The sequence below is a fragment of the Eleutherodactylus coqui genome, chromosome 11 (assembly GCF_035609145.1).
Source record: "Eleutherodactylus coqui strain aEleCoq1 chromosome 11, aEleCoq1.hap1, whole genome shotgun sequence".
Taxonomy (NCBI): domain Eukaryota; kingdom Metazoa; phylum Chordata; class Amphibia; order Anura; family Eleutherodactylidae; genus Eleutherodactylus; species Eleutherodactylus coqui.
Genome location: NC_089847.1, coordinates 102,242,995 through 102,263,597, shown reverse-complemented (window position 1 = coordinate 102,263,597; position 20,603 = coordinate 102,242,995). Strand labels below are relative to the sequence as shown.

The 20,603-nt window shown below is 41.6% G+C and overlaps 1 protein-coding gene across 2 annotated transcripts in view; it reads left to right on the top strand.

The window, feature by feature from the left end:
- Positions 1-19,878, top strand: part of CPT1A (carnitine palmitoyltransferase 1A) — a 74,343-nt gene extending 54,465 nt beyond the window's left edge. For both annotated transcript variants that reach the window (XM_066583203.1, XM_066583202.1), the window contains exons 14-19: positions 1,544-1,708; positions 1,852-1,986; positions 3,346-3,498; positions 6,499-6,612; positions 6,862-6,954; positions 14,064-19,878. In XM_066583203.1, coding sequence (XP_066439300.1) covers positions 1,544-1,708; positions 1,852-1,986; positions 3,346-3,498; positions 6,499-6,612; positions 6,862-6,954; positions 14,064-14,162 — 759 coding nt within the window. In that variant the 3' untranslated portion in view covers positions 14,163-19,878. The remainder of the gene's footprint in view (positions 1-1,543; positions 1,709-1,851; positions 1,987-3,345; positions 3,499-6,498; positions 6,613-6,861; positions 6,955-14,063) is intronic.
- Positions 19,879-20,603: the final 725 nt, after the last annotated feature.

Sequence of the window (20,603 nt, the reverse complement as noted above, 5' to 3'; positions counted from 1 at the left end):
TGGCTGAGCAGCGCTCAAGGAGCCAATAGCAGCCATCACTTCTTGGAGGCGGGATTTATGAATCCCATATCCAGGAAGGGATCTTGTATGGGCAGCTGAGGACTGCAGGAACCGCGACGGAGCTCTGGAGATTAGCGGGAGTGACCTGGACTGAGTGTGCTAGGTAATGTATTCCTTTTTATTTTTTTATGTAATGCAGCTAGGGCTTTTTTTTGGGTAGGGCTTATATTTCAAGCTTCCCTGAAAATCCGGGAAAATCAGGCCTGAGCTTATTTTCACGGGGAGGTCTAATTTTTAGGGAAACGGGGTAGCTTACTTATCTAAAAGATGGCTGGGAACATTGCACAGAACAAGCACTTGTACCTTTTTGTGTCACTCCTTTTTCCTCATAGTTTATAAGCTGTTGTTAGCAGAGGCCTCACTCCTGTTCAGATTGTTTGTTGTCTAATACTGGATATGACGTCTGATTTTGTCCAGGTTCCTTCCGATTGGTATAGTGTTGCTGAATATGTTGGCACAATATGAATAAACTGCAATAATAGATAGGCCCCCTGCACACAGGCGGAAACTCTGCGGCGGGATCTCCTGCAGAATTTCCACCCGTGCCCGCCTGCATAGGATTGCATTAGATAACACCAAACCTAGGCAGACGGACGCGATTTGTCCGCATGAAAACACATATCAGAAAACAAATCGCGTCATGTTCTATTTCTGTGCGGGTTCCGCAGAGGCCCACACAGAACTGTCAGTGGTGACGGGACAGCTCCTCTCTGCGCATGCGCCGGCTGGCCAGCAGCCGGCACGAAGCAGAGAATGAAGACGCCGTGAGCGGGTAAGCCGCAGGCCTTTGCACGGGACCGCATCCCGCTGCGAGAATTCTGGCACCCCGATCCGACCCGGCCATCTGCAAGACGGCCTTAGAGCTTTTATCAGTCCCACAAAAAACATTTCCTAGCAGCTGTGCTTAACGTAAAATAAAAAATAGACTCTACTCGCCTGTCTTCAGGTAACCAGGATGAAGCTGAGAGGCTACCATGACCCTGGCCTTGGCTTCTGGGATGTACAGCTACCGGAAGTCAGGTGACCGCTGCAGCCAATTGGAAGCCACAGCGTCACCGTCCCAGACAACTGGCATTATGCTGCTCAGGATATGAGCTTCTGATTAGTTGTGGTGGTCACCTGACTCCCACTGGCCATATTCTCCGGAAGTCGGGGCTGTGAGTCACCCAGCTGTGTTCCAGAGGTCTGAAGAGAGGTGAGTAGTGTCTATTTTTTATTTTACATTGGGTCCAGCTACTAGAAAAAAAATTTTGGTACTGATAAAACCCCTTTTAACTATAGTTCAAAACTATTGGGCATTTTCTAAGAATTCGTTATTTGTCCATTGCCAATCAGCTAGTTGTTTCATTTGTTTGTGCCAACAGATGACTATTTTGATCTTTTCTTTTACTCTTCAGAAACCACTTTGTATCTAATATAACTGTGCATTCTGTTGCTCTGTTATCCAGTGGCTCACAGTTTCCCTCATGCTTACTTTTTTTAGTGCCAAAATGTGATTGAGAGTTCCTTGACTGTTGCCAAAGCCCTTGCAGATGATGTTGACTTTCATTCATTCCCTTTCGAAGCTTTTGGCAAAGGTCTTATCAAGAAAGCCAGGACAAGCCCAGATGCCTTTGTTCAGCTGGCCCTTCAGCTGGCGCACTACCGGGTATGTTGCACTTCTAGTTACACACATTAAAACTATCTCATGTGACTTTACGGAATGAATGAAGAGTTGAGCTCTTAGAAAGCCCTGTGTGTGGTCTCCATCTACGGGACTAACTATATGGATTCATCTGTTGCTTACTTCAGGATAAAGGCAAGTTCTGTCTGACCTATGAGGCCTCCATGACAAGATTGTACAGAGAAGGCAGAACTGAAACGGTCCGCTCATGTACCAATGAATCCAGTGCATTTGTTTTGGCCATGACAAATCCCAAAATAAGCGTAAGTATTTTTTACACTCCCTTTTTTAAGTTTTAGACCCAATTTTAAATTAACTTTAAAATTCCAAACAAAACACTTTTTAAATAAGTCATTCTTTCTAGGTTTTGCAATATCAGACATAGTCCTACAAGTGAGTGGTTTCTGGGGAAAAAAAGTTGATACTTATTGTAATCCTGGACATCCTTTTCAAGAGGTTTACCCAAAACTTAGTATTTACACCCACTCTGTTTTTCATGGTTGCTACTGATTAGTATATGGGATTGCTGCAGTCAATTACTGGCCACATCAGTGACCTTCTAAGGCTAGGGTCACACAGGGCGGATTTGCCGCGGTTTTGCCGCAGCAGATCCGCATGCGGCAAAACCGCCCGCGGCCGCTAATCCCGGGATTAGCCAGCCATGTGGATGAGATTTCTCAGAAATCTCGTCCACACGGGACGGCTAATCCGCTGCGGTAAATCCAGTTGAAACCGCGGCTGCGGCCGCCGCAGCCGCGGTTTCAAAAGAAGCAGCATGTCCATTCTTTTTTCCATTCTGCTGCGGCCGCGCTCTCCTCTATAGAAGCGCCGGCTGCAGCGAAAGAGCGAGCGGCCGGGCCGCTTCAAAGCCGCCGCGGCTTAAACCGCGGCGGTTCTCCCGGCGGAAATCTCGCGGTTTTTGCTGCGGCCAAACCGCGAGATTTCCGACGAAAATCCGCCCTGTGTCACCCTAGCCTAAAGCGAGTCATCTGTTGCAGCAGTCACAGGTCCTGGGCAGCAGCAGCCAGGAAGGCCAGAGTGGTTGTGAAGCAATTTTGACCCCTTAGTGACGGCCAATGCAATTTGTATCCTGGTTTTCCTAGGTGGGGCTTACTCTTTTTCTGCCATTATACAACGGCGCGATCTGCTGGCTAAAGCCAGTACTGCTTCAGGTTGGATAGGCTCCAAAAATGAACATTTTTTTTCAAAGTTTTCCCAATTTTGGCACTTTTAATAAATATACACAAATTCTATCAGTCTATTTTTACTACCTAAATGAAGTACAATATGTGGTGAAAAAACATATCCGAATCAACTGGTTATGTAAAACTTTTACGGAGTTATTCCATGTTAAAGTGACACATGTCAGATTTCCAAAATTTGGCCTGGTCATTAGGGCGCAAACAGGCTTGGTCACTAAGGGGTTAATTAGCAAAAACAAATTGGTGATACTTCTTGCAGACTTAATTTTGTTTTACATTTGGTGTTACTCTTAACTTAAGTTTACATGTGCTTTACGTCCACGCTGGGAAAATTACGAGTGTGATTGTGATTATGACTTGCAAAGTCAACTTAGTGTGTCCAAGAACCTGAAAAAAACCATGACGTTTCTCTATTTACAGAATGAAGACAAAATTAAATTATTCAAAGTAGCATCAGAAAAACATCAGCAGATGTACCGTCTGGCCATGACAGGGGGTGGAATTGATCGTCACCTCTTCTGTCTTTATGTTGTGTCCAAGTACCTGGGAGTTGACTCTCCTTTCCTTAAAGAAGTAAGAATATGGTGTATGATCGTTGTGTTTGACAGTGTCATTTGACCTATGTAATGCACGCACTCGCTGGGTCTGCCAGAGTGAGAGCTGTTCTTTATAATGCCCATATGTCCTAAAATGCAAGAAAAATGGTTGGTGGAATCCAGAGAGAGGGCGGTCCAGTGAAGTGCAGGGGCAACAGTCCTGATACAGTTACCTGCAGGAAGCTGTGGTGGAGTCCAGGGTCATGGTCTCCTGCCAGGAGAACTTTTCCTCTATGGGTGACGCCAAGATCTTCCTGCCAGAGCCATCAACTCTGGACTCTACCATAGCTCCTTCCATACAAATAACTGCATTGGGACTGTCGCCACTGCGCCACCATGTGTCTGGACTCCCACAGCAAGCTTACTCTGTGTCACATGACTGCAATAATAATAATAATAAACTTTATTTGTATAGCGCCAACATATTCCGCAGCGCTTACATAGACAGGGGGGAATACAGAAAGACAAAATACAAACATTACAGAACCACGGTTACATATAGTAATCAGTTGATGGAAACAATAGGGGTTCGGGTCCTGCTCCAACGAGCTTACATACTACAAGTAATGGGGTGATACAGAGGGTAAAGGGGCTGGAGATGTGCATGGTATGGCGAGGTGGAGAGTGAGGGGTGATATACACATAGACAATGGTCAGACATTTGGCCGTGTGACGGCAGAAACGGTGTGACTGCAGGCGCGGTTTATGATGGCTAGCAGGGATTGCAGTCAGTAGGTCAGGGAGCATGTTATCAGGCAGCGTACAGAGGGGTTTGTTTAGGGAATGCGATATGCCTCCCTGAAGAGGTGCGTTTTTAGAGCACGCCTGAAGTTCTGCGAGTCCTGGATTGCTCGGGTAGCTTTTGGTAGTGCGTTCCAGAGGACCGGTGCTGCTCTGGAGAAGTCTACGAGGACCGGAACAAGGACCCCGATTTATCTGAATCCCTAGTAACAAGTGAATGTGCCATCCTAGTACAACCAAAGAAGGGGCACCTTTGCCCCGAAACCCATCTTTATTGTTAGGTCAATAGTAAAAAGAGAAGTCTGATCAATTCTTTCTGTTTTTCGAGCTTTACTTAAGTTGGAAAGTTGCGCCATTACCAGATATTTCTTTTTTCCCCCCAGTATTTGCCTTATATCCTTAGGAGCATTTGGAAAGGAGTTTGTTTCATGTGACGCTCCTTTTAAGGCCATAGTCACACGGCCGATAATCTCACAGGAAAATTAACCCATTAATCTAAATGGGTTCACTCGCATTAGGGATTGTTTTTTATTTTTCTTCACTTAAACCTATAGCTTGAGTTTAAAATATTGCTGCATGTCCTGTTTTAGTGTGAAACTCGCATGAGAATGGGACAGGTAATTTGCTGTACGATGCGAGTTGCGCCTAAGGATGCAACTCTCAGCCATGTGAATACAGCTTCACTTAAAGGAATTGTGCAAAAGGGATTGAAGATTAAATATGAAGTTTAACGCTGCATCTAGTCAAATGAAAGACCATAAAATACATAGTGATGCAAATCCCTCGACTGTTGAATATGCTTTTTTTTTTTCAGCAGCTCACTACTCTGGCTAAATAGGGGAGGCCATGAGTAGGAAACCCCTTCATTAGGGCATCTACATACCCTAATGGGGCTTATGGACAGGGGTTGTCTTAGAGACCCAACGTCCCAATTATCTAAGTAGCTCTCAAACAAAATCTGAGATTCTAAGAAATTCTTCATATTGAGTTTGTAGTTTAAAGAGGACCCTTCACCTCTCCAACATGTCTATTGTAAATACTTGTATTCTCCGTTGGAGAGCCATTCTGGAAACTTTATTATTATTCCTGAATATTTGTGAATGAATTGACAACTGGATATGACCATTTGCCTTGTCCATAAGGCGTGCCTCTTGTAGTGGGAGCCCTAGTATTTCCCTGGTGCTCTGGGACAGTGTCTATAGCAAGGAGGCTCTGGGGATGGCTCATGTAGGGTCCAGGAGTTGACATGTATACCTTCAGTAACAAACTTATCAATTTTCTTTTTACATCTTATTAAACCATCTAAAGGGACTACAAAAAAATTTGAAAGGGTTTAAAATGAATAAAAGTTAAACACTCTTACATCCCGGCTGCTTCCCGTGCAGCGCTGCAACCCTGGTGCCCGCCACACGGAACCCAGAAGAAGCAGCGGGCAGTCACGTGCTGTTCATTGTGCACATCATCTCTCAGCCACTCGTAGGCTTCAGCTATGATTCTTTCATGGCCACTGAAGCCTCTGAGTGGCTTAGTTGTTAAGGGCACAATGTTTGACATACGACTGCTCATTGCTTCTTCTGAGTTTTATGCGTTGGCCACCGGGGTTGCACTGCTGGACGGTGAGCAGCCAGGATAGGTGAGCATTCCATTTTTATTTATTTTTAAACCCTTCCAACTTTTTTTTAAGTCCTGGAAAACCCCTTTTAAGTCGTGTTCTGGGATGACCAACGACAGTGTACCGTTTGGTACTGTATTGTGTTAAAGTCCAATACCTGTATATCAGTTTTCACAAAATCCTTACCGGTAACTGGGGGTTTCAAGCAAAGTCCTCTTTTCCCCATGTAATGAATTTCTCAATAGTCCATCCCCAATCACTAGTAATGTAGTCTCCGGCAGATCTGAATCGCATCCATGTTGTCGGGCAGAAGGAAGGAAGGGAACAACCTACACAGTCTAGCATTGTGAGCACTGATTGGACTGCACTCCTGTGTAGGGACATCCCCAACTGATAACACCCAATAGTCAATTTATTCATACATTTCTAGGAGTAACAGAGGGAAGGCACAATGCAGAATTCTAGGAAGTGATGCTTCAGAAATGTTATTTTCTAGAAGAATACAAGTATTTGCTAAAACGGACACCTGAAGAGAGCTGAGTGGACATCTTTAATATTTCTAGTCACACTTGTTATATGTAGAGGTCTTGAAAAGTAATATTGGCACAATTTTAATTCCTTTAGGTTCTATCAGAACCATGGAGACTGTCTACAAGTCAGACACCTCAGCAACAGGTTCACCTTTTCCAACTGGAGAAATATCCAGAAAACGTCTCAAGTGGTGGTGGCTTTGGACCTGTAAGTAGCATTCGATGACCTTTCTTAAATCTTGAATTACAATACAATGTCTGTTTGTTCACAAGATAAGCATGTATCCTTCCCTTGAGATTTTATCATGAGTTTTATCATGTTGCTCAAGCAGTCATTCTCCTTGGCTAGAAGCCACTGACATCTCTGGCACTAGTTGAACCACAAGACTGATGTGCAGGATAAAAGGCAGCCTTCAAAACGTCTTCCTGATAATATACTGATCTATTGCATTTGTAGGTAGCAGATGATGGATACGGTGTTTCCTATATCATCGTTGGTGAAAATCTAATCAATATACACATATCCAGCAAATTTTCCAGCCCAGAAACAGTAAGTACAATGTTTTTAGTTTTATAGATTTGAATTACTTTGTTCTTCTAGTTTCAAAAAATGAGAAGGGTGCTTGGATTAGGAATCGACTGATCAGTTACAATGCAGACTCCTTGGTCTTGGAGAGCTCTTCTGTCATGGAGCTGCTTCTTATTTTTGTGCTTGTCACTCACAAATAACGTAAGAGCCCATTCAGAAATATGTATATTTCGACTGTGTCCTGTTTGTGTATTCCACGGGCCCCATAATGGCCTACGAGGCTAGTCACTTAACATCTATTCACATGGACTGATCGGCCATGTAGAAAAAAAAATTGCCACATATCCTATTCTCATCCTTGATGCATCAAAATATCACATGTAATGTGCGAGATCCATATGTATTGGACAGCATGTAGACAGGCGTGTGTGTGCAGTCCAATGTGTAGTCCAAGAGAAATTCGCATGCAACCATCCGTTTGAATATGGCCAAAGGTAATGCACCTCTGGGGCGTATAAAATATATATTTTTTTTTACATATCTGTCATTTTCTGGCTATACATCTCCATTTCTGGGGTGGGCGTTTTTCTTCAGTCCATTTTAATACTGTATTCCCAGGTCAGCTATAGAAACCTTGATATCTTTTACCTTTAGAGATCCACTACACAACTTGACTTGGCGTAGGCCATGTTAATATCTGTATTGGAGGCTCCATTTCATAGTGATAAAATACATAGTCATACAAAGTCCTCCAGAGCAAAAGAACATTTTTATACTATTTCTGACTAGTAGAGAGTGGCTTGGGCATACGATCTGCCCCTTCAATAATGTCCAAAAGTTAGGAATTCGCTCACATATCCGTCGTCTTGCATGCTGTGCTGGTTCTTGTTTGATATGTTCTTACACCACCAGATGCATAGGACATTTCTCTGACACCTGAGCTTAAAAACCTTTAACATGGGCAGTAGTTATAACTTGGCGACTATTTTCGTCCAGTGTATGGGGTCATGGGACTAATTAGAATAAGACAGAATTCCCTAGAGTTTTGAATTGTTTATTTCTTATCTTGCACTCTAACTACATTATACACATCCCTATCCAATGTGTGAATCTTGGCACAATGCTTGGAAAGAACTGTTCTACTGTAGTGATGATTTCCAAACGTAAAACAGTAAGATATAGATATATGTATTTTGAGGACTGTTCTATTTTTTTGCTTACATATCATAAGTATGTTTAAAATGATTGTGTACATCATCCTCTGATCAGTGGGGCATTCCGGATGACTCCAACACCATTTATCTTTTTCTTCTTGGCCTCCCTTTAACCTACACTGGCGGCTCTTGCATATGTAGCCCAATACCACAAGGGGGTGCTGATAAGTCCTTGGCTTTGACAACAAAAATTGACATACAATAATGAAATTTCACCGTTATTCTACACAGTCCTCTTAAATATCAGTGCACTTCTGACTGAGGTGTTGCAACTTCTTCAGCCTATCCAGAAACCATTCCTTTGGTGGGGCGGCAAACCGGGCATTATTTTGACATAAATTGAGACAAATGTGGTTTCCTTGAGGTGTTTCTTCAAATTAGAACACAAATGATTGGACAAATGTGCCAGATCAAGTGAATAAGGAGGAAGATCTAGCACATCGAAGCCCATGTCAGCCAGTTTACTCTGGGTGATGGTCACTGTTTGTGCAAAAACTCGACACTGATTGAACTTTTGGCACTTTTTAGACTTGAGTGTCTCCTCTCATTTATCCAGAAATGGTGCATAATACACAGCCGTTAAAGTACATCTTTTTGGAAGGTAGTTCACAAGCAGTATCCTGAATTTATTCCACGAGACAGACTCCGTCACCTTGGATTACTACCTCTGCACTCTGAACTTCTTTGGATGCAGTCAACCACTGTGGCTCCATTCTTTTAACTGACTGTCTTCTAACTAGGATCATGTGTAAGAATCTATGTCACATCCAGTGTCACTAAGCAAGACAGGAAACACTAGCATCCTGCCACAACCGCTGCAGAATTCCTTGAGGCTTGCACTCCAGCACGTTTTTGATCTGGACCCACTTGGCAGACCCCTTCCCATGTCCAGGTGATCGTGAATTATGGATCCAACTTTTTCACTATCGTCTTAGCAGAAATTCACTGGTCTTTTAGAACCATGTTATGAATGGTGTCTACAGTCTATGGTATGGTCACCTGGGATGGTCTCCCGGATTTTTAATTTGGCAACCCAATTTTTCATTGTGGAATACGAAGGGCACTTGTTGCCTAATGTTTGCACCATGTCACCATGATTGTCTTTTGGCCAACATCCCTTTCAGAAGCAGAAAGTTCATCATTGCTCTGCTCTCCTTTGTGGTGAAATCTGCTGCAGATTCTACAATGTAGTCTTCAGATTTGCATACTGTAAGAATGAGACACGAGATCATGCCAGAATTGGCTCACAAAGTATTGGAAAGTGTGAGCTTTCAAGTGATACAACCTTCATTTATGTGAAAACAAAGGGAGATTAAAAAGCCAAGAACTTATCAGCACCCCTTCGTAATTTTCGGTCAAGTGCGCACCACCATTCTGTGTCAATCAATTGACTCCAGCCATTGACACTATGTGGTAGAGACCTTCAATTGGACAGAAGACTGGTATCTGGCTTCTTATGTAATTGGAGCCAATGATGCCCACAAGAAAGGGAGAAGACGACTGTATTTACATACAGCTGTAAATGTATGCAGCCCGCCTTGCTGATTAGAACATGATAGGTCCTCTTTAAAAATTGTTTTTAAGTTTTTTGATGTCTGTTAATGTAATTACTTGTATTCTCCATAAAAATAACAATGCTAGAACATTTTTTCGTGATACTCTTCACTGTCTCACTTCTGTTGTTCCTTTGGAAATGTGTGATCAAATTGACAACTGGGTGTTGCCATTGCTCTTATTAACCCCTTAGTGACGGAGCTTTTTTGCTTTTTTCCATCTTTGTTTTTTCCTACTCCCTTTTAAAAAATCGTAGCTCTTTTATTTATCCATTGACGTCACTGTATGAGGGCTTGTTTTTTGCAGGACGAGTTGTATTTTTCAATGGCACTATTTATTGTACCATATAATTTACTGAAAAACTTTTTAAAAATTCTAAGCGGAGAGAAATGGAAAAAAAACTACATTCCACCATCTTTCGGTGCGTCCTGTTTCTACGGTGCACAAACTGCAACAAAAACGACCTGATATTTTTATTCTATGGGTCAGTACGATTACTACGATACCAAACTTATATAGTTTTTTTTTTTGTTTTTTTTTAAGATATTTAACTTTTTTCAATTATTTTCTGCGGTCATTAATTTTTCCGTCGACGTAGTTGAGCAAGGACTCATTTTTTGTGGAATGTTCTGTAGTGTCCAATAGTATCAATTTGGAATACATACGACTTTTTGATCATTTTTTATTGCGTTTTTTCTGGGAGACAGGGTAACTAAAAGTGTATTTCTGGCGTTCTTTATTTTTTTTTCGGGCGACGTTCACCGTGCAGGAAAAATAATGCACTACTTTGATAGATCGGACTTTTACGGACGCGGCGATATCCAATACATATTTTTATTTTATGATTTTGATTTTTCAATAATAGATATGGCAAAAGGGGGGGTGATTTTAAACTTTTATAACTTTTTTTTTTTTTAATTAAAAAAACTTTATTGATTTTTTTTTTTTTTTTTTTTTTTTTTTTTTTACACTTTACTTTGAAGTCCCCCCTAGAGGACTTTAACATGCGATGCTTTGATCGCTCCTGCAGTATGACGTAATGCTATAGCATTACATCATACTGCTTTTTGACAGGCAGTCTATCAAGCCACCCTGTATGGATGGCTTGATAGGCAGTCTGTTAAGGCAGCCCTCGGACCATTCATTAGGCCCCCGGCTGCCATGACACCTGCACGGCTCCCCCGATCTCACTGCGGGGGGGCCATGCGGGACCCCTGGACAGCGTTTGGGGGATTTAAATGCCGCTGTCAGAATTGACAGCGGCGTTTAAAGGGTTAATAGCCGCGAACGGCCGAGCACGGCTATTGCCCGCGGGTGTCAGCTGTAATAAACAGCTGACGCCTGCGCTGTATGGAGGGAGATAGCGCTGCTACCTCCCTCCATACACGTCTTGCAACAGCAGGACGTAGTTTTACGATAGCCCCGTCACTAAGGGGTTAAGATATTTCGCTACACAGCCTGATACTTCAGCACTAATTGGATTGTCAGACCATGTAGCATCATGTCCCAATGACCAGAGAAATTGCAATACTCGCTTGTCAATTTGTTTATATAATTTCAGTAGGATTAAAAGAGGAATAGCACAAATCAAAGCTCTAAGAAAAGATGCTCCAGAAAGAATCTATATTCTATTGTTAAGGCAAACCTTTACCAAACCAGACCTGTCAGGAGCGCTGGTGGTGCAACTGAGCAGAATAAGGTGGGGCAGCCCTGTGATGGTACCTGAGGGTCTATGTGACTATCATAGGGCCATGGAGGCAAGGAGAATTAATTCCTTACCCTCTCATCTCCTACGCCAGTCTTTCTAAGCTCTAAGATCGATGTCAGGAGAGCTGATGAGATGTGTTTTTAAGAATTCCCCCTGCTTTAAAACCAAAGTTATAATGGCATACTTTGTCTGGGTTTTCTTCCTGAAAGTTGGTCATTACAAGTAATTAATTTGCACCTTTTTGACTGTTTTAATAATCCAAAATCTACTCCATTGTCAAAAAAAATCAAGCGCCTAGAGGGAGTTGCCGTTTTTCTGCAAAACTCGGCATGCAGTTACATTCCAGGCAGATATGCAAATGATTAGAGTTGTGGTGATTAGATGAACGGTCTTGTCACCGGAGGTCCTAAAAGTGGTTCCATTCTTGGCCTATTTAAAGCATTTCAGAGGCTACTTGTGTAGTGGACCTCCTTTTTCTGCTTGTGTAGAGTTTGATAACAACTAGACACCTCTACAACACAATCCAAGAGAATTCGCCCAGTTAAGAGTTTGAGGGTCAACATTAGAATGTGAGAAGCTGGATAGTTGTATCAACGAATTGCTGCCACCTGGGCCATTATGACCATACGGTTTGGAGGTATTGGGACCAGTCGATGAGTCAAGACGCTCTCAGCAAACCACTAGTGGAAAGGATCATCTGATTGTTCAACAAGCACAAGCAACAAGTGTTTTTTGTTTGCCATAGACAGAGACAGGTGGCACCATCGTTACAGACCCCTGGATCTAACTATATATAACCATTTCCAAGCACTTGGCTGGTGGATACTTGGTCTCACGGTGCACATTATGTGTACTGCCCTTGACATTTACCGCATCCTTCATTTGCAGTGGTGTCATGAATAACTAAACTGGACTTGTACGGACTGGAAAAGGGGTTGTCTTCAGCACTGAATCCAGATTTAGGCACTGGTGACAGCCATGTTCGGGGCTGGAGGCCTCAGGGTGAGCGCCTCAAACCTGCCATTGCTGTGGAGTGGCACACTGCCACCACTACTAGTGTGATGGTCTGGGGACCACCGTATATGACAATCGGTCAGCCCTAGTAGTGTTATAAGGGGCAATGACAGCTCAGTCATATATTCAGGATATCCTGCAGCCACATGCGTTGCCTCTCATGGCAGTACTTCCAAGAGGCATTTTCCAGTGGGATAATGCTCAGCTGCACACACAAGGGGGTCACAGGAATGCCTCAACAACATTACCACACTTCTGTGGCTGGTACAGTCCACAGATTTATCACCAATAGAATATGTTTGGGAACATCTGGGACAACAACTTCTACAGCCAAGAAGTTTGCATGATCTAGAGGCTCAGTTACAGAAAATGTGGACAGGTTTGCCACAGGATAACATATGGAACCTGTAAGCCTCCATGCCCACTTGTATCATTTTTTTTTTATCCAAGCTAGAGGCGGTACAACAGGGTACTAGAGCCTCCATACCTACCTGTATCACATCTTGAATCTAAGCTAGAGGTGGTACAACAGGTTACTAGAATCTCCATGCCTGTCCATATCACATTTTGAATCTAAGATAGAGGTGGTACAACAGGATACTAGACCCCTCATGCCCGACCATATCTGTTGGAATAATTAAATATTTCCAACCATATCCAAGCTAAAGGCGGTACAACCAGGTACTACAGCCTCTCTTCAAGTGTTCAGTTCTTCACAATAAATGATCCTTTAGCTCTGATATTGTAATCACCTGTATCAACGTTACAATCCCACAGAGAAAGTTTAATGCAATTCTGACAACTCCTAGGGGCTTGCTTTTTCTTTTTGACAATGAGTGGATCTAATAATCTGACACCCTTGATGTCCAGTGGATGGGAGATTGAAGAAATGTTATTAAAGTAAGCATAGGGATAGACATTTTCAGTGTCTAATAAATTCTATTGACTTGTAAAGCCCCATTTAGACGGGACGAATGTTGGGCAAACTATGCCTGACACTCGTTCCCACACCTTCACGCTCATGGGAGCTTGTATCGCTGGCTCACAGCTGGGCATTAGGAGCAGATTTCAGTTCTCGCTCCCTCCCGCCCCCTCTCTATTCAGTTAACATAGTGGCTGTTCAATACTGAACGGCTGCTATTTACACTGCACCGTCATAGTTAAACTCAACGCTCATCATTTATGCAGCATAAACGTGAGGGAGCATGTATGTGCGGGGACGGGTGTTGGGCATTGTTTTCCCAACATTCGTCCCATCTAAATGGGGCTTAACACGGCTGAAAAAAAAAAACATGTCCATCAAGTTCAGCCTATTATCCCACAATGTGGACCCAGAGAAAGGCAAAACGCCTCCATGAGGTAGAAGACGATTTTCCTAATCTTAGGGGGGAAAAAAATCCTTCCCAACTCCAAATCTGGCAATTGGAATAACCCCTGAAGCGATCAGTGACTATCACATGTAATACTGTTACACCCAAGAAAAGCATGTGAGCCCCTCTTGAACTCTTAAATACTACCGTCAACTTCACCTTTGCCATAAATGACTGATAATGGGTAACAATAGACTGCAATCAACTACACAGAAGATGAAGATATATCATCAAGCATCTTAATTAATTTTTTTTTTAATTTCATTTTAGGACTCTCATCGTTTTGGAAAACACATCAGACAAGCCATGCTGGAAATTATGGGCTTATTCAACATAACCACAAACAACTGCAATAAAGGAAAGAAGTAGAACCTCTGAGCTTGCAGGAGAACAGAAAATAAAAAAAAACATAATTAAAAAAAGTAAACTTCCTGACCCCCTTCCTAGTTTTAAAGTGCATATACTACAACAGTCCTGACAGAACTAACCTTGTAGTTGCTGCTTGTAGTGACTGCAGACACTATCGACACCTCCAGGCCCCATAGCCTTCTGCCGGTTTAATACTTATTTTTATACATTTTTATGTTTTCAAGGTTTGCGGAACATATGTGTAACTTTGTCATTTCAGTTGCTGCTGGCACATCATCCAGAAATGTTACAAGGGCTTCTCGTTTTGGAGACCTACACCCCGCTGTGTAGCCTCCTCCTTCTCTTCTTTTCATTGAACTGTTTTGTGTTTTTGGGGGGCATTTTTGCTTTGGTTCTCTAACCATCTTCCAATTTGCCAATCAATAACCCTGGACAAGGTTGTTCTCTATGGGTCCACAACTTCATCTGTGTACTTGCCAACAGTCCCAATATTTGTAGGGCTGTCCAATGAATGGCACTGCAAAGGGGTGGGGTTACTGGTAATTTGCATTCCTGGTCCCGGATAGAAGCTTAAATGTTTTGTATTTTGGGATTCCAAAGTTGGTATTTACGGTATGCATCTGCATCCAAATGCTTGATCTCATATACTAACTGTTGTACTGTACTGTTCAATGGACCATTATGCTTTCTCTTATGCAGTGGAGATCATCTTCTTTACATTTTTCACAGTGGATGTATCTTGGGGTTGGCCTGATCTAAGAGTGTAATCTTACTAGAAGATACTGTAACTAACTCAACCTAGTACTTGAATAACATACAGGCTTATTGTATGTTATATGTATAGCTGCATTTAAATGATTTACAATGGCATCGGGCTAACCATTATTAATATAGAACTCGGGCTTGCAGAAAGAGAGTTAATAGTAAGTGGTAAGACCATAAAACCAAAAATGGCATCAATATAGCAGTCATAGCTAAGCTTTCCTTCACCCGCAATAAAGACTTAGTTCCCTAGTCTTGGATCTAAATGCTCTAGTCAAGGCAGAGTGACTTTTTGGGGCTCTCCATAGTACCCAGAGTATATGCCCTACTAGTATTTCTGAATTTGAAGCCCACTTTCATCTTCATCTCATGAAACTGGCACACGTTTTACTATACTGGCTCCATACCATACATGGCAAAATAACTTTCGGTCACTGGAGATGGGGTAAGTACTGTGTCAATGTTCAGCCATTCCAAAACACACAATCTTGTATTAGATCTAAATATAATAATGACATCACATAGATTTCGGACCAATTCTGAAACCTTCTAGGTAGTTTGCTGATCTCCTCCCAGGTCTGGCACCCTGTAGCATAAGATTGTCCTAAAGTGTTTTCCTTCCTCTGCCCAATGAAAGTTTATGCGAAAAGTCATGTGGAATGACAGGCTTACAAGGTTTATTCATGTTCATTCCTTTAGCAAAAAAACAAACCCTGTTCTCGTGATTCACTTTGGCTAACTCAAAACGTAGTATGGTTCTTCTAGCACTAGCGGTCAAAAGTAAAGGCTATTGAAACCTTTGCATGTGAAAAATCAATGTATACATATCTTACAATGTCCCTGCAGAAAAAAATCATGCGCTTATCTATTTTTTTTTTGTTTTTTTTTTGCATTGAGTTTTCCTTCTCATGCATTTAGAAAGCCTCATACTTAGTTTGCAGGCTCTCCAACATGCACGTTTCTGTCTGGGGCATGGTTCTCATGGTCTATTTGATGAACATACACAAGTTTACCTCCCCCTTCCCTCTTTAAGAAGCTGTGTAGCATAAGCACACCCACTCAATAAATGTGTGTCTTTTGTTAAATTTAGTGCATCATCTCATTGTTACCAATGAATATAATCAGTGAAAGTCCATCATAATTGCAGGGTATAATATAGCAACCATTATATTCCATAAATATTGAAAAAAGTTGAGTGCCAGAAATTTAAATCTATGATCTATCTGAGCTTTAAAAATTGGTGATCAGTAGGGGTCCAACTGTTGATACACCCAACTATAAGCTTTTGAAAGGGGTTAGGACACTGGTGTGAGTGCCACGACCTTTTATTTACATCTGCTTATGGTCTTTTGACGATTGTACTTGAATGGGACAATTCTACAATACTCATAAGTCACTCCAAACCCCCTTCAAACAGCTGATTGACAAGAATCTGACCCCCACCAGATGGATGTTCAAGCCCGACTATCGCCTTTAAACCTAAAGCTAGTACAAATACAATATAATTTTTTTTTTTTTTTTTTTAATAATTGGCTGAACATTGACATTCTACTTCCCAAGACGATATGAATGGGACTCCAGAGTAACAGATATCCATGAGTAAAGCTAAACCTCTGCCTTTCTTTTAAGGACAACAGGGCCAGTTTTTTTCCTTCAAAATGTGGGTAGAAATGGATCCTATACACGAATGTGGACTATTTCTTCTGTAAGGTTGGGCATTAGACTCCCCTCCCCATCCCTCGTTGGACAGTGGAGAGTTTATTATGTTCCAGTGCCTTATGTGTACAAGCTATGATTGGGTGTCAGAGGAATTAAAGGGTGTTTTCCAGGCAGCATCTGTTGGGATACATCGTAGTTAGAGCAGAAGCGCTGCTCTGAGTTTTGTGTAGCGACTGGCGCTCATTGAAATTAATGAGAACTGTGCCTGTAATTGCAGCTTGGGGTCCCATTGATTTCAATGACTGCTGCATCGGCTACTACATAAGGGTTGGAGCAACCCCAGTGTATCCCAACAGGCGCTGTCTGGATAACACCTTTCAATTATACATAAGGATATCCTAGTTCTATGACTTGTAGTATATATACCATATTTACTGCCAGAGAGGTTTATAGACCGAGGGGTTCAATAGAAGCAGTAACTCCGTGTGCCTCGTTCTTGACATATTGCAGATGGTCACGTTAAGGTGTCTTGAGACCAATGTTCATATCTTGTACACAGACTCTATCTCATAATAAGAATGTTGACATTTTATAGATTTATCACTTTCGTTGGATGTTGAATGTATTTATAAGTGAAACACACCGCAGTTGGGCTATATTTTACAATTAGTGACTGACGGATTTTAAACACAGATTAAGCTCTATAATTCTTGTTCATAGTCTAAAACAATGGAGGAAATTTCTCAAAAGTAGTGCGAGGGATAGAGGAACCTGATTTGTTGAAGTGAAGAGAAACTGGCCCACTTTTACTCTGCACCTGTTTTGACAAATTTCCGCCATTTTATCTCTTAAAAGTTGAATGTTTATGAAAAAAATTTGTTGAAGGGTGCACTTCCTCTGATATTGAATGTATGAATGTGCGTTCTGAAAATGGCTCTGCAGCAAATCCCTGCCTTAAAACTGTTGTCTAGGATTCGAAAAAACGGTGGCATTTTTTGAGAAATAGCGCCACTCCAGTACATAGGCAGTGTCTGGCATTGCAAGGCTGAGTATCAATAATTCACACAACCCCTTGATAGATGGGGTAAAAAATGCAGACCCTTTTGGTTTTTTATCTTGGGTAAACTCAATAATTTAACGATTAAATCGTTAAATTACTTTAACGATTTTATTATTTTCATGACATTAACCCTTTCCAATCCACTGTCTGACGTCTGAAGACATTCTGATTGAAGGCTGTACAGCTCCAATTTCAGAAGACGTCCGGCAGGGTATTCTTACTGTATATTACTGGCCACTCTGTTCTCGGGGGCCTCTCCAGCATGCCCAATTCTGCAGTACTGGCTCTAGCCAGCAGATGGTGCCGTTGTATAATGGCAGAAAGAGAAAACCCTCTAGGAAACCCTGATTCCAAAATTGAATTGCAAAGGGTTAAATAAGTCCTAACTCCTAAGTAAGTAAGTTAAAAAAAAAAAAAAGTTATTAAAATTGCATGAGATGGAGAATTTCAGAGTGTGGCTACTGCCAAGGGACAAGGAGTTGAGCAGATGAGTCATTTGAGATAGATTAATTGCCAAGGATACTTAGTCTAACGGTTACATCTGGTAAACTTGGTTGCCAGGTAAAGTTTCCCTAGTGACCAATTTGTCTCCGATTACCTATGCTACATTAAGGATGACTTAACACAAAATGGAATTGTTACAGAATTTTGACTGCAAAATGCCTGTCGAAAAACCGCAAAAATGTACAGTACAAAGTAAGTGAATGGGGTTTTAACAAACTCCGTTCACGCACAACTGAGAAAATCTGCGGCGCAAAATAGCCATGTTGCAGATTTTGGTGCAGGTATCCATGCGGAAAAGTACATGCGAAAAGAGGTTTTCTGCATACGTTCTACGCCTTGACGCAAGCCCATTGACTTCAACAGACACCAGAAGTGAGCGAATGATACATACAGAGTATTCCAATCCTAATTTATTATTTTGCATTAACAGCATCTTAAAGGGGTTTCTGAGATTAGAAGAACGGTTTCTGTTTTTGACTGACTTATAGAAATGACACCACAGTCTGTGGGCTGTCTCCGGTATGGCAACTCTGCCCTGTACAGGTAAAGCAAGCAAAGTTGTAATAACCAATTTAGTCCATGGCACTTTAAAAAAAAAAAAAAAATTCTAATTTTGTAAAACCCCTTGAAGATGGCACCAACTTGTGTTGCCAAAATGTTTCTCTGGTATCTTCTTCAATTCTACTATTGGTTGTGTCACGTCTCCATCTCAAAATGTCCTTCATCAGGAAGCCGTTGGATGAAGACCAAGGTTGGGAAAATGCTTTGCTCCAGTAATTTAACAAAACCCTCTGGGTGATATATAAAGAAATAACTGACGCTTTTCAAGACGTGGATAGTAATTTGTGATGTCTAAAGTTGGCCATACACGATGGGTGTCAGCTGAATGGACGCCATCTTTTAACAAGACCTCAATAAAGGAATCGTTAGAAGTCAACTTTAAAGTCAGATCCCAGATATGACACATGAACAAAAACCAACAATATTTAGGGGGAGTTGCACCTTTACACTGAATAAATAGGTGGTGTGGCATTAGGGAAAAAGTCTACTTTTCTTTGTAGGACAAGCACCAGTCTTGTCCATGGGCCGTGTCTGTTATGGCAGGTCAACTCCATTCTCTTAACTAGGGCTGTGTTGCCATACCGGACACAGCCTATGAATAATGGTGGCCCTGTTCCATGAGGAAAAAAAAAAAGATTGTTTTTTTCTAATCTCGGACCGACCTCTTATATAAGCAAGGAAGTATGAAATAGAAGAAAGAGTTAAATTCTTTGTACATATGGAAAATTCTATTAAAGGATGGTGTCTCACATGAGTAGAGCTGCTACACTGAAGAGGCTGTATAAAATGTGCACTATGTAAACTGTTGACCAATTGGTGTTAAATTTAGAATATTACTTGGGTCGTTCCTTAGTTTTTGTGATGTATGTGAATTCTGCGGGAACTTTGGGTTTAGTAGCTCAATCGACTGCCAATGGAGATCTGTTCTGAAGACATGGAATGTGTTTGAAAAACAGAAACAAAAATTAAAGGTCATTTTCTGCAGGAAACTTGTATTCGTTTTTTAATTTGAAGACATTGAATACCATCGAGTCTTACAAGAGTGTTTTCTCTTGTGCCGTCAAAGAACCACTTGCATGTAAATACGATGTGTTCCTTCAGGTGTAAACCGTAGATTGGCAACGTTGTTGGATTTAGGCTGTCATTAAAAAAAGTAATAATTTAACCTTTTCTATTTTTTTTTGTAAGTCCTTTTAGTTCTGTCTTTACATACTTTGTTCCAGTTCTTACAGCAGCCATACATGCACATATATTCTGCCTTCAACATTTAATATGTATTCAATGGATGATGAAAAGTTCTGCAAATGTTAATAATTTGGAGTAGACTTATTATATCTGGATAATGTATGAATTTGACTAGATAGTTGAAGATGCACCAAGTTTATCACAGTGGTTCATGCTGGATGATAACTTTGACGCATCTTAAGAAACTTTTGTCAAATATCCCCCCCCCCCCCCAATTGGCTGGCTTACTTTGTGGCCAAACTTTTTTGATAATTTCGGTATGTCTTTCAACTTGGGTCATGCCCTTTCCCCCTAAGCCACAACAAGTTTTCATGAGACAAAAAGTATCTAAAGTCAATAAGGGTGATGAAAAGCACGATTCAAGGTACTTGAGGGCCCAGTCCATAGCAGACACTGTCGTATACATGCATGCTGAAGAGTAATGAGACACACATCGGAAAAGTCCAATGTGGATCTGACAGCTCATGGCACATACAAACAGGGCATTTAGGTCTCATTTGCAAGGGCATGTGAACTGTCCTCTGACTTTTTTTTCGATTTGCATCCAAGTCAGAACTTCGGGGCTGTGAACTGTCAGATCCATGTCGGAAAACTTCAGTCTGCATCCAACGACTGCTCATATGGCCTTGCAAGCACTGTCGCATCCAGGT